Source organism: Tachyglossus aculeatus, chromosome 15 (genome assembly GCF_015852505.1).
Source record: "Tachyglossus aculeatus isolate mTacAcu1 chromosome 15, mTacAcu1.pri, whole genome shotgun sequence".
Taxonomy (NCBI): Eukaryota; Metazoa; Chordata; class Mammalia; order Monotremata; family Tachyglossidae; genus Tachyglossus; species Tachyglossus aculeatus.
Window position 1 is genome coordinate 25,470,170 of NC_052080.1, and position 14,129 is coordinate 25,484,298.

Sequence of the window (14,129 nt, forward strand, 5' to 3'; positions counted from 1 at the left end):
CACGGCAGCCTGGGAACTGAAAGGGGCTCTGTATGCCGCGCTCTGTCAGAAGCAGTTTGGGGCCGAGTTCGCTCTCACGGAGCCTAAGCCCGAGGAGGACGAGAGTGACGGACGGTATAGCGAAGAAAACTAGTCATTAGGGTTGGTTTCAGTGTTTCCATGTTTATTCTGTGCAGGTTAGAGCAGTGCCCTGCGCCGAAAAGCAGCCTGGAGTAGTGGATAGAAAATGGGCTTTGGAGTCTAAAAGTTGATGGGTTTAAATCCCGGCTCCACCACTTGTCTGCATTGTGACCTTGAGCAAGTCACTTCACTCTTCCGTCCCCGTTACCTCATCTGTAAATTGGAGATTGAGACTGTGAGCCCCTCGTGGGCAGGGATTGTGTCCAATCTGATTTGCCTTGTATCCACCCCAATGCTTATTACGGTGCCTGGCACATAGTAAGCACTTAACAAATATCATTATTATTATTATTGTAGCTGGAGAACGTTTTATAGAATGGGGTTGGAAGGAAGGAGTTTGCCTGAAGGTAGGAGGGGAATCAGGTGTCACGATCACAATCACTCTAAATCAAATCTCATTATAGAGAGGAAGTGGGTAATAATTGTGGTATTATCACCTAGGTGGACAAAAAGAGATGAGGGGAGAGAAGCGCAGTCATTAAATCACTATTTTACAGTCGAGGAAATTCAGTCAAGGTCACATAGCTGCTTTTGAACCCAGGTGTCCCAAATCCTTCGATCCGTTTCCCAGACCATGGTAGGAGTTTATCTGTAAAAGTGAAAGTTTTCACCATCCTGCTTTAGACTGACACCATCATTTTCCATACTTGTCTTTGCGTCTGATCATTCGTGCCATGTCCCGTCCACTTAGTTGCCGATCCCTGCTGCCGTGCTTACTTTGGTCAAGCAAGCATCAGTTTCTTTGATTTCTTTGGGCTCACGGTCTCAATCCCATTGTAGGTCAGGGACCGTGTCCAACTCATAAACGTGGGTGCTTGGGGGGGACTTAACCAATAGTGTGATTCTCAGAAAGAACAGACCATTTTAGAGGTCGGACTAATTTTGAATCGGCCCCCGGCGATGAGCATCGATGTCTTCGTAAACGGCTCTGAGGAGAGAAAACGGAAGCCAAGGAGTGAGGTAGATTTCATGTGTTGCAAATTTTAAACGAGGAAATAAAAATCACGACCTGGGCATTATGCTGACGTATTTATCTCCATTAGGGTTTTGCATATGTCTTAAAGGGCTGGGTTTGTTATCTTTGAGGGTGAATGTGTCAATCAATCAATCAATCAATCGTATTTATTGAGCGCTTACTGTGTGCGGGGCACTGTACTAAGCGCTTGGGAAGTCCAAGTTGGCAACATATAGAGACAGTCCCTACCCAACGGTGGGCTCACGGTCTAGAAGGGGGAGACAGAGAACAAAACCAAACATATTAACAAAATAAAATAAATACAATAGATACGTACAAGTAAAATAAATAGAGTAATAAATAAATAGAGGAGAAATAAATAGAGTAATAAATAAGTAAATATAGTAATAAGTAGAGTAATAAATACATAGAGTAATAGAGTAATAAATTCATTCATTCATTCAATCGTATTTATTGAGCGCTTACTGTGTGCGGAGCACTGTACTAAGCGCTTGGGAAGTCCAGGTTGGCAACATATAGAGACAGTCCCTACCCAACAGTGGGTTCACAGTCTAGAAGGGAGACAGAGAACAAAACCAAACAACAAAATAAAATAAATACAATAGATAAGTACAAGTAAAATAAATAGAGTAATAAATAGAGAAATAATAAATGAATAGAGTAATAAATAGAGTAATAAATAAGTAAATAGAGTAATAAATAAATAGAGTAATAGCAGCGTGGCTCAGTGGAAAAGAGCCCGGGCTTTGGAGTCAGAGGTCATGGGTTTGAATCCCGGCTCCGCCACATGTCTGCTGTGTGACCTTAGGGAAGTCACTTCACTTCTCTGAGCCTCAGTTACCTCATCTGGAAAATGGGGATAAGACTGTGAGCCCTACGTGGGACGACTTAATCACCTTGTATCCCCCCCAGCGCTTAGAACAGTGCTCTGCACATAGTAAGCGCTTAACAAATGCCATTATTATTAATAATAGAGTAATAAATGGTCAGGGACTATGTGTTATTCTGCAAGGCGTGAAACGTAGCGCTTAAATTCTGTTGGTTAGTGGATGGTGCCTCTGAAATTCCTCTATAGTGCAGTCGTTAAGTTGTTATATTCATTTCTTGCCCGTGAGGAGTTTTGATCTAAAGGGGCAACGACTGCAGCTCTGCTAGGTTCTGCTTGGGGAAATTCAGCGGCCGGGAACTTTCCCAGCGACTTACTCTGTTGTGTCGGGAGCCAGGGGGTCAAACTCGATGACTTCATAGTAATTTGATAGTTGTCGGTTCTCTTCTGGATGTTGCGACGGGGACAAGGTCGGGAGAGAAGACAAAGCCTAAGTGGGTTTTTAGTGTCGACAAAGAAACGCTTGAAAGTACCGGATGCCCCCCGTAATAGAATTCCTTGTAGGCGTTTGATTAATGATAGTGTGCAGTCTGAAGTATTATTCATCCATTCAATCAGTCGTATCTATTGAGCAATCAATCAATCAAATCGTATTTATTGAGCGCTTACTGTGTGCAGAGCACTGGACTAAGCGCTTGGGAAGTACAAGTTGGCAACATATAGAGACAGTCCCTACCCAACAGTGGGCTCACAGTCTAAAAGGGGGAGACGGAGAACAAAACCAAACATACTAACAAAATAAAATGAATAGATATGTACAAGTAAAATAAATAGAGTAATAAATATGTACAAACATATACAGGTGCTGTTACTGAATGCAGAGTATTGGATTAAGTTCTTGGGAGAATACAATAAAACAATAAACAGAAACATTCCCTGCCCTCAATATGCTCTCGGTGTAGATAACGGGGAGACAGACATCAATACAAATAAAGATATTTACATAAATACTGTGGCCCAGGGAAGAACAAGGGGAATTTTTTTTTTAAAAGCGCTTTTATTACCAAAGCACTCTCACATTAATTAGTTCGTTTCAACCCTCACAACAACCCTGAGAGGTCGGGAGACAAGGCAGGTATGATTGCCCTCATTTTACAGATGGGAAAACTGAGGTACAGGGAAGTGACTCGCCCGCAGTCGCATGTCAGGATAACAGCCAAGCTCGGACTCGAACCTGGGTCGTCCGGCTTCTATATGGGTGCTCTGGTGCTTCACCTCCCTAAAGTTGTTTGAGTTTTCCCATTCAAGTGTCAGTCATGAACATTAATAATGGTATTCCTGTTGGTATTTGACAATGACACCCCCTCACCTGCTTCAAAGCCTTGATAATAATAATAAAAAATAATAATAATGGTATTTGTTAAGTGATTACTATATGGTAGGCACTGTAGTAAGCGCTGGGGTGGATACAAGTAAATTGGATTGGACATATGAGCCTTTAGGTATTGAGAAATAATAATGATAATGTTGGCATTTATTAAGTGCTTACTATGTGCAAAGCACTGTTCTAAGCGCTGGGGAGGTTACAAGGTGATCAGGTTGTCCCACGGGGGGCTCACAGTCTTAATCCCCATTTTATAGAAGAGGTAACTGAGGCCCAGAGAAGTGAAGTGATTTGCCCAAAGTCACACAGCTGACAATTGGCAGAGCAGGGATTTGAACCCATGACTTCTGATTCCAGAGCCCGTGCTCTTTTCCACTGAGCCACGCTGCTTCTCTTACTGTGTTTAGTAAAATATCTGGGGAGGGTAGTAAGGTTTAGGCTTTTTGGTTTTTGGTTATTTTTTTGGTGGGGTGGGCCAGTAGGGTAAAGGTATAAATAGAGGGGTTTGAGTTAGTGGCAGAGTCAATGGTTTAGTGATGAGAGTAGAGCTCTTCCAGTAGTGAGGTTGTGGGTTCGAGCTTAGGTAGGAGAGTAATTATTTTTTTCTGTAATGTGTGTAAAATGGGGGTTTTGTTAGGCTGAAGTAAAGGGAGGTAAATCAGTGGCGTTGCGGGTTAAGTGAAACCTCTCTTTTTGTAAGATGGTAGTTTCAAGTCTTGGGAGTAAGTAGCTGTTTTGCAAGGTATTGGCTGTGTATTATTTTCACCCATGGTTCACATGTGATTGCTTTGATCATGATGGTATTTGTTAAGCGCTTACTATGTGCAAAGCACTGTTCTAAGCGCTGGGGAGGATACAAGGTTCTTGTTAGCTGCCAGGTAGATGGCATTGAAGGGAGAAGTGATGCTGGCTGGTAGTGTGAAGGAGCTCTGGGAGTCGAGGTAAGTGAGTTGTCTTTGCAGTTGGAGGTTGGCAGTTTGATCCCTGGTGATGTCTTGGTTGTCTGTCTCTGTGTTTGTGCGTGTCTCTGTGTGTTTGTGCGTGTCTCTGCATGTTTGTGTGTGTCTCTGTGTGTTTTTTTGCGTGTCTGCGTGTTTGTGCTTGTCTCTGCAGGATGAGAATCAGCTGGAGGCTGAGGAAGGAGAAATAAAGAGATCCTCCTTCCTATCATTCTTAATTACCAACTTTAATGTCTTATTAGTCTTAGAACAGTGCTCTGCACATAGTAAGCGCTTAACAAATGCCATCATTATTTATTAGTCTTAATTGATTTTACCTGTTCTTAATTAGCCTCATTAACTGTATAGTAAAAATAAAATTTCAGAGATAACCAATGGTCGGGCTAAAAATTCAGCCTCAGCATCTCAAGGTTGTCAGTTCTGATCCCACTTGTACGATTACAATCTTTTTAAGAGTCTAATACAGGAGCTGGGACTAAATGCCGAACCTCCAGCCCCTTGGGGCCGTTATTTTTCTTTTAGGCTACGGCAGGTCTCAAGAGGGAGGTGGTGGTTCATCCTATTTCAAGCAGAGGATAAGGTCAAAGAAGAAGAAAAAAAAACCCCTTCATACCACCTGTTTTCACTTAGAGGGAGAGCTTAAAGGGGGAAGCAGTGGAAGCAGTCTCTGTGAAGCAGCTCACGGAGCAGAGGTAAGTTTTTTGACTCTGAATGCAGCGGTTGTCGGTTTGTAAATGAAGTGTATGTGGGCACCTGTAAAGGAATATGTACTGTGGTGTGTAAATACTATGGTGTGTATATAAGCATCTGCATAACGAATGATGGTGTATGTGAGTGTCTGTATAAAGTGTGTCAGTAATAATAATAAGCAACAAGTTGTTGCCAACTTGTACTTCCCAAGTGCTTAGTACAGGGGTCTTCACACAGTAAGCGCTCAATAAATATGATTGAATGAATGAAAGCAGCGTGGCTCAATGGAAAGGGCCCGGGCTTTGGAATCACAGGCCATGGGTTCAAATCCCTGCTCTGCCAATTGTCAGCTGTGTGACTTTGGGCAAGTCACCTCACTTCTCTGGGCCTCAGTTCCCTCATCTGTAAAGTGGGGATTAAGATTGTGAATCCCCTTGGGACAACCTGATCACCTTATGACCTCCCCAGTGCTTAAAACAGTGCTTTTTTTTTCCTCTAGACTGTTGTTGGGTAGGGACCGTCTCTATATGTTGCCAACTTGTACTTCCCAAGCGCTTAGTACAGTGCTCTGCGCTCAATAAATATGATTGAATGAATGAATGTAAATGAATACCTGCGTAGACATAAGTAATGTGTTTCTTAAGTGTGTATCTGTGTTGGCATAGCACTCATTAAAATGCTATGTATGTTTCGGGATGCGAATATACTTGTGTGTACAAAGAAAAATAAGCACTGGGTTAGATATCAAAAAATCAGGTTGGGCTCCCTCCATGTCCCTTATTTATTGAGCACTTACTGTGTGCAGAGTACTGTACTAAGCGCTTGGTAGAGTACAATACAACAATAAACGGACACGTTCCCTGCCCATAATGAGTTTATGGTCTAGAAGGAGGAAGCAGACATTAATATAAATATATTACAGTTATGTACATAAGTGCTGTGGGGCTGGGAGGGGGTAATGAAAGGAGCAAATTACACACCAGATAGTGGCAGAGCCACAGTTTGTGTGTAAGTATATGTGTGTCTGCATGGGGTAAGTCTCAGGTGGGTATGTATCACTTTTCAAGTATGATCCTCTCCTCTTGCTCATTTCACCTTTTTTTTTAATCATCGAAATGTCCCACTTCCAAAATAAATTTTCTGCACATTGATATAATTCTTAAGCGCTTCGTACAGTGCTTTGCACACATTAAGTACTCAATAAATATGATTGAATGAATGAATTATCTCCCGTTCAACACGGGTGGACAATACAGTGTGGATCGTACGTATCATCCCCAGCGCCTAGGACCTGACCATCTAAGGTAGACAGAAATACTTCTCTACATTCACAGCAATAACCTTCCTCTCTCTTCTGGTTCAGCACTGCTCTTCCCACATACCCATTTTCCTCCAAAGTGCCCCCGTTAGCTGGAATCTTGATGCGGTAAGATGGGAAAAATAAGGTCCACCCACTGTACTTTCCAAAGACCTCTGTACAGGGACACTCTGGTAGAATCAGGACACACAGTGCCCACGCTTTTCCGGCAGCAAAGCCGTGCGCTCAACTACATTACTGGGATTGTGATGGGGAAGGGAGCTTGGGGAGAGAAGGGAAGAGATGTGACAGTGAGGGACGAGGCAAACGTGGTCCCCCCGGGTTACCTGAAGGGTGGGAGGGTGGCACCGATGTCCAGTCTGCCAATGGGATGCCTGGTAACATGGGATCTGAGAGCGTGGGAACCTGAGGGGACAAATTGGAGCCGTCGAGAGGCATGCCAGAGCCACGGTTTTAACATGAAAAGGAACTTCTTTGTATGGATCGGCTTTGTGGGTGAGCACTGGAGTCTCGCTGAGGGGAAGCTCCCTTCGGGCAGAAGCGAGACCCTCATCCCGGCCTTAAACGCTCAGGAAGAGCCCACCGGTGATTGTCCTTTCTCTCGGCTTTAGACAAGCATGGCGGGGGAGCGCTTGGCCACTACTCTGGGAGCAGAAACCCTGGGATCCCCGACTCAATAATGCCCAACCCGAGAACTGCCTGGGGTCTCCCTGGCTGCCCAGGAGGAACCCAACTAGATCCTCCTTGCCAGGGAACGGGGTGGGGCTTGAGTCCAGATCCCATCCGGTACTTACATCTTGGTACACGGGGCCCAAAGAGACGCTCTGGCCGCGATCTTGTTGGGGCCTGGGTAGAGTGGACAGATTCAGCCTCACTGGGTCATTCACAACAGGAAATGCTTCACCTGGCTCAAATGCTTAGCTAAGATTGGGGATAGGTGGAGGGAGAGCAGGTATCTTCTCTGGACCTCAGTTTCCTCAACAGGAAATGCTTCACATGGCCCAAATGCTGAGCTAAGATTGGGGATAGGTGGAGGGAGAGCAGGTATCTTCTCTGGACCTCAGTTTCCTCAACAGGAAATGCTTCACCTGGCCCAAATGCTGAGCTAAGATTGGGGATAGGTGGAGGGAGAGCAGGTATCTTCTCTGGACCTCAGTTTCCTCCTTTTCAAAATGGGGATAAGTCCCTCACTGGGACATAGATCAGGGGCCAGCAGCCAGGACTCCTGTATTTTGTGCTTTGAAGCTACAGTGCCGTTCCCTAATTGAAATATCTAAGTCAATCAATCAAGCAATCAATCAATCGTATTTATTGAGCGCTTACTATGTGCAGAGCACTGTACTAAGCACTTGGGAAGTACAAATTGGCAACACATAGAGACAGTCCCTACCCAACAGTGGGCTCACAGTCTAAAAGGGGGAGACAGAGAACAGAACCAAACATACCAACAAAATAAAATAAATAGGATAGAAATGTACAAGTAAAATAAATAAATAAATAAATAGAGTAATAAATATGTACAACCATATATCCATATATACAGGTGCTGTGGGGAAGGGAAGGAGGTAAGATGGGGGGATGGAGGGGGGGCGAGGGGGAGAGGAAGGAAGGGGCTCAGTCTGGGAAGGCCTCCTGGAAGAAGAGAATGGTTAAAACCTCACCAGTGACTGCCTCAATCCCAAGCAGAAGAGATCTGAGGATCCCGACTAGGCAGAAAGGCAAGCCCGCCCCACCGTCCCTTCTCCATCTGCTACTTACGGGGACCTTCCTATGGCCGCTGGCGACATGGGCTGAGCATCTGCCTGACCTGCCCGGCCTGGGGGTCGGAGACCTGAGATGCAAAACATTTTACAGATGAGGTAACTGAGGTGCAGAGAATCAAAGTGACTCACCCAAGGTCACACAGCAGATGAAAGGCAGAGCCGGGATCAGAACCGGGGGCCGCTTCTTTTTTTTAAGCGCTTTCTGTGTGTCAAACACTGTTCTAAATGCTGGGATAGACAAGTTGATTAAGTTGGTAGGTTCGACACAGTCGCTGTCCCACATGGGACTCACAGTCTAAGTAATAATAATAATAATGATGGCATTTATCCATCCATCCAATTGTATTTATTGAGCACTTACTGTGTGCAGAGCACTGTACTAAGCGCTTGGGAAGTACAAGTTGGCAACATAGAGAGATGGCATTTATCCATCCATCCATCCAATTGTATTTATTGAGCGCTTACTGTGAGCAGAGCACTGTACTAGGCGCTTGGGAAGTACAAGTTGGCAACATATAGAGATGGTCCCTACCCAACAGCGGGGTCACAGTCTAGAAGGGGGAGACAGACAACAAAAAAAACAAAACATAGCAACAAAATAAATAGAATAAATATGTACAAGTAAAATAGAGTAATAGTATTACGCGCTCACTATGTGCAAAGCACTGTTCTAAGCACTGGGGAAGTTACAGGGTGATCAGGTTGTCCCATGGGGGGCTCATGGTCTTTAATCCATATTTTACAGATGAGGTAACTGAGGCACAGAGAACTTAAGTAATAATAATAATAATGGCATTTATTAAGCGCTTACTATGTGCAAAGCACTGTTCTAAGCGCTGGGGAGGTTACAAGGTGATCAGGTTGTCCCACAGGGGGCTCACAGTTTTTATCCCCATTTTACAGATGAACTGAGGCCCAGAGAAGTTAAGTGACTTGCCCAAAGTCACACAGCTGACAATTGGCGGAGCGGGAATTTGAACCCATGACCTCTGACTCCAAAGCCCGCGGAAGAACTGAGTCCTAGCAGAGTGAAGTGACTTCTCTGTGCCTTAGTTACCTCATCTGTAAAATGGGGATTAAGACTGTGAGCCCCACGTGGGACAACCTGATTACCTTGTATCTACCCCAGTGCTTTAGAACAGTGCTTGGCACATAGTAAACACTTAACGAATATCACTATTATTATTAATTGGCAGAGCCAGATTTAGAACCCAAGTCCTCGACTCCCAGCTCCGTGTTGTTCCACCTAGGCCATGCTGCTTCCCTTCACTGGCCGGTGGGTGGGAGAAAGAATGATTAACTTCCCCAAAATCAGCCTTATAATGTAATAATGTTGGCATTTGTTAAGCGCTTACTATGTGCAAAGCACTGTTCTAAGCGCTGGGGGGGCTACAAAGTGATCAGGTTGTCCCCCACGTGGGGCTCACAGTCTTAATCCCCATTTTACAGATGAGGGAACTGAGGCTCAGAGAAGTGACTTGCCCAAGGTCACACAGCAGACATGTGGTGGAGCCGGGATTCGAACCCATGATGACTAACTCCAAAGCCCGTGCTCTTTCCACTGAGGCACGCTTTCTGGGGTCACGGCCACCAGAGAGGGGTTCACGCGATTTATGGCTACTTCTGTAGCCAACAGAGTTTTGCCTTTCTGAAAAAGGAGCTCCACGCAAGCTGCTCCGCTCTGAGAGATCTAATTCTGGCAGGGTCACGGAAAGCTCAAAATAATAATAATTATGGTATTTGTTAAGCGCCTAGTGTGTGCCAGGCACTGTACTAAGTGCTGGAAACTGATTAGGTCTGGAATACACACTGGACTCTAGGCAACAGAACTATTTTCCTCATTCAACAATTTCATCCAGAGCCTAACTGTGGCTCTGAGTCCCACGGGGGGCTCACGGTCTTAATCCCCATTTGACAGATGAGGTAACTGAGTCCCAGAGGAGTGAAGTGACTTGCCCAAAGTCACACAGCTGGCAATTGCCGGAGCCGGGATCTGAACCCATGACCTCTGACTCCAAAGGCCGGGCTCTTTCCACTGAGCCACGCTGCTTCAATGGGATAGGATAGGATAGCGTGGCTCAGTGGAAAGAGCCTGGGCTTTGGAGTCAGAGGTCATGGGTTCGAATCCCAACTCTGCCACATGTCTGCTTTGTGACCTTGGGCAAGTCACTTAACTTCTCTGTGCCTGTTACCTCATCTGTAAAATGGGGATTAAGACTGTGAGCCCCAAGTGGGACAATGTGATCACCTTGTATCCCCCCAGCGCTTAGAACAGTGCTTTGCACATAGTAAGTGCTTAACAAATACCACCATTATTATTATTATTATTATTATCATCAATCATCAATCGTATTTATTGAGCGCTTACTGTGTGCAGAGCACTGCACTAAGCGCTTGGGAAGTACAAGTTGGCAACGTATAGAGACAGTCCCTACCCAACAGTGGGCTCACAGTCTAAAAGGGGGAGACAGAGAACAAAACCAAACATACCAACAAAATAAAATAAATAGAATAGATATGTACAAGCAAAATAAATAGAGTAATAAATATCATCATCATCATCAATCGTATTTATTAAGCGCTTACTATGTGCAGAGCACTCTACTAAGCGCTTGGGAAGTACAAATTTGCAACATATAGAGACAGTCCCTACCCAACAGTGGGCTCACAGTCTAAAAGGGGGAGACAGAGAACAAAACCAAACATACTAACAAAATAAAATAAATAGAATAGATATGTACAAGCAAAATAAATAGAGTAATAAATATCATCATCATCATCATCATCAATCGTATTTATTGAGCGCTTACTATGTGCAGAGCACTGTACTAAGTGCTTGGGAAGTACAAATTTGCAACATATAGAGACAGTCCCTACCCAACAGTGGGCTCACAGTCTAAAAGGGGGAGACAGAGAACAAAACCAAACATACTAACAAAATAAAATAAATAGAATAGATATGTACAAGCAAAATAAATAGAGTAATAAATATCATCATCATCATCAATCGTATTTATTGAGCGCTTACTATGTGCAGAGCACTGTACTAAGCGCTTGGGAAGTACAAATTTGCAACATATAGAGTCAGTCCCTACCCAACAGTGGGCTCACAGTCTAAAAGGGGGAGACAGAGAACAAAACCAAACATACTAACAAAATAAAATGAATAGAATAGATATGTACAAGCAAAATAAATAGAGTAATAAATATCATCATCATCATCATCATCAATCGTATTTATTGAGCGCTTACTATGTGCAGAGCACTGTACTAAGCGCTTGGGAAGTACAAATTTGCAACATATAGAGACAGTCCCTACCCAACAGTGGGCTCACAGTCTAAAAGGGGGAGACAGAGAACAAAACCAAACATACTAACAAAATAAAATAAATAGAATAGATATGTACAAGCAAAATAAATAGAGTAATAAATATCATCATCATCATCATCATCAATCGTATTTATTGAGCGCTTACTATGTGCAGAGCACTCTACTAAGCGCTTGGGAAGTACAAATTTGCAACATATAGAGACAGTCCCTACCCAACAGTGGGCTCACAGTCTAAAAGGGGGAGACAGAGAACAAAACCAAACATACTAACAAAATAAAATAAATAGAATAGATATGTACAAGCAAAATAAATAGAGTAATAAATATCATCATCATCATCATCATCAATTGTATTTATTGAGCGCTTACTATGTGCAGAGCACTGTACTAAGTGCTTGGGAAGTACAAATTTGCAACATATAGAGACAGTCCCTACCCAACAGTGGGCTCACAGTCTAAAAGGGGGAGACAGAGAACAAAACCAAACATACTAACAAAATAAAATAAATAGAATAGATATGTACAAGCAAAATAGAGTAATAAATATCATCATCATCATCATCATCAATCGTATTTATTGAGCGCTTACTATGTGCAGAGCACTGTACTAAGTGCTTGGGAAGTACAAATTTGCAACATATAGAGACAGTCCCTACCCAACCGTGGGCTCACAGTCTAAAAGGGGGAAGAATATGTATAATAAATATGTACAAACATATATACAGGTGAGATAGGAGAGAACGGTCGCGTCCGCGAGAGGGTCCGCAATCACTCACGTCGGCCCGAAAACTGGGAAGGCGGGCTGCCGGTCCTTTCCGATGCCGTCTCGGGAACCAGGGGGTCCGGACTCAAATCCATCAAGTTGCAGGAAGGGGCGGAAGGCTGCCGGGAAACGGAGGCCCGGCGGGTGACTGTTTCGCCTCCAATCCCTTCTCATTTGGGAAAAGGGGGAATGGGAGCTTATTTGGAAGAGGCCTCTCGCGGAGCTGTGATTTTCAGAAGGCAGGGGAGCGTGGTGGACTGTCGGGTATGAAGGGGGCAGGAGTTCCAGGTGGGATGCGGCTGAGGGGTCGGGGAGAGTTGAGATTGAGGGAGGCCGAGTAGTTGTAATTAGAGGAGCAAAGTGTACAAGCTTTGCTCCTCTTTGCTTATGAGAAGCAGCGTGGCTCAGTGGAAAAAGCACGGGCTTTGGAGTCAGAGGTCATGGGTTCAAATCCCGGCTCCACCACTTGTCAACTGTGTGACTTTGGGCAAGTCACTTAACTTCTCTGGGCCTCAGTTCCCTCATCTGTAAAATGGGGGTGAAGACTGTGAGCCCCACGTGGGACAACCTGATCACCTTGTAAATTCCCCAGCGCTTAGAACAGTGCTCTGCACATAGTAAGCGCTTAATAAATGCCATTATTATTATTATTATTACAAGCTGGGTCTTAGCTGGGGTGGGAGGGGGAGGCCCAAATGAGGGCCTTCGCGCCGACACCGAGGACGGGGAGATGGCCATTTCTCTAGAGAAATGATCCTGATGTCAGAGAGAAGTACAGACAGCAGTATGGATTTTACCTGTACAGATTTATTCTATTTATTTTATTTGGTTTGTATGTTTTGTTTGGTTGTCTGTCTCCCCCTTCTAGACTGTGAGCCCCCCGTAGGACAACCTGATCACTCTGTAACCTCCCCAGCGCTTAGAACAGAGCTTTGCACATGGTAAGCGCTTAATAAATGCCATCATTATTATTATTATTATGGAGAGACAGGAGGCAGGGAAAGTCACCGAGGAGGCTGATTCGGTAATCTGGGGGGGATAGGATGAGTGCTTGGATCAGCGTGGTACCAGTTACTGAGAGCTCACCTCCTCCAGGAAGTCTTCCCTGACTGAGCCCCTTTTTTCCTCTCCTCCTCCCCTTCATCATCATCAATCGTATTTATTGAGCGCTTACTGTGTGCAGAGCACTGTACTAAACGCTTGGGAAGTACAAGTTGGCAACATATAGAGACAGTCCCTACCCAACAGCGGGCTCACAGTCTAAAATGGGGAGACAGAGAACAAAACCAAACATACTAACAACATAAAATAAATAGAATAGATATGTACAAGTAGGAGCCCCTTTTTTCCTCTCCTCCTCCCCTTCCCCTCCACCCTACCTCCTTCCCTCCCTGCAGCACCTGTATATATAATAATACGATGGCATTTATTAAGCGCTTACTATGTGCAAAGCACTGTACTCTTTGTACAGATTCATTACTCTATTTTACTTGTACATATTTACCGTTCTATTTATTTTGTTAATGATGTGCTTCTAGCTTCATTTCTAGTTATTCTGACGACACCTGTCCACATGTTTTGTTTTGTTGTCTGTCACTCCCTTCTAGACTGTGAGCCCGTTGTCGGGTAGGGACCGCCTCTATATGTTGCCAACTTGGACTTCCCAAGCGCTTAGTACAGTGCTCTGCACAGAGTAAGCGCTCAATAAATACGATTCAATGAATGAATGATCAATCAATCAATCAATGATGATGAGAGGAAGGGTGTTTTTTCGTGATGTTGTGAATGTAGAATGGACGGGATCTAGTAATGGACAGATTATGCGGGTTGAATGAGCGAGTTGGTTGAGAGATAATAATAGTAATGGTGATGATAACAAATGTGATATTTGTTAAGTGCTTATTATGTGCCAGGCACTGTTCTAAGCAGCGTGGCTCAG

At 44.3% G+C, this 14,129-nt stretch overlaps 1 protein-coding gene across 1 annotated transcript in view; it reads right to left on the reverse strand.

The window, feature by feature from the left end:
* Positions 1 to 983: 983 nt before the first annotated feature.
* Positions 984 to 14,129, reverse strand: part of TOM1L1 (target of myb1 like 1 membrane trafficking protein) — a 37,442-nt gene continuing 24,296 nt past the window's right edge. The window contains exons 12-16 of the mRNA XM_038757151.1: positions 12,204 to 12,309; positions 7,128 to 7,179; positions 6,660 to 6,738; positions 2,360 to 2,429; positions 984 to 1,108 (exon numbers count right to left, since the gene is read on the reverse strand). Of these exons, the coding sequence (XP_038613079.1) occupies positions 1,057 to 1,108; positions 2,360 to 2,429; positions 6,660 to 6,738; positions 7,128 to 7,179; positions 12,204 to 12,309 (359 nt within the window). The 3' untranslated portion in view covers positions 984 to 1,056. The remainder of the gene's footprint in view (positions 1,109 to 2,359; positions 2,430 to 6,659; positions 6,739 to 7,127; positions 7,180 to 12,203; positions 12,310 to 14,129) is intronic.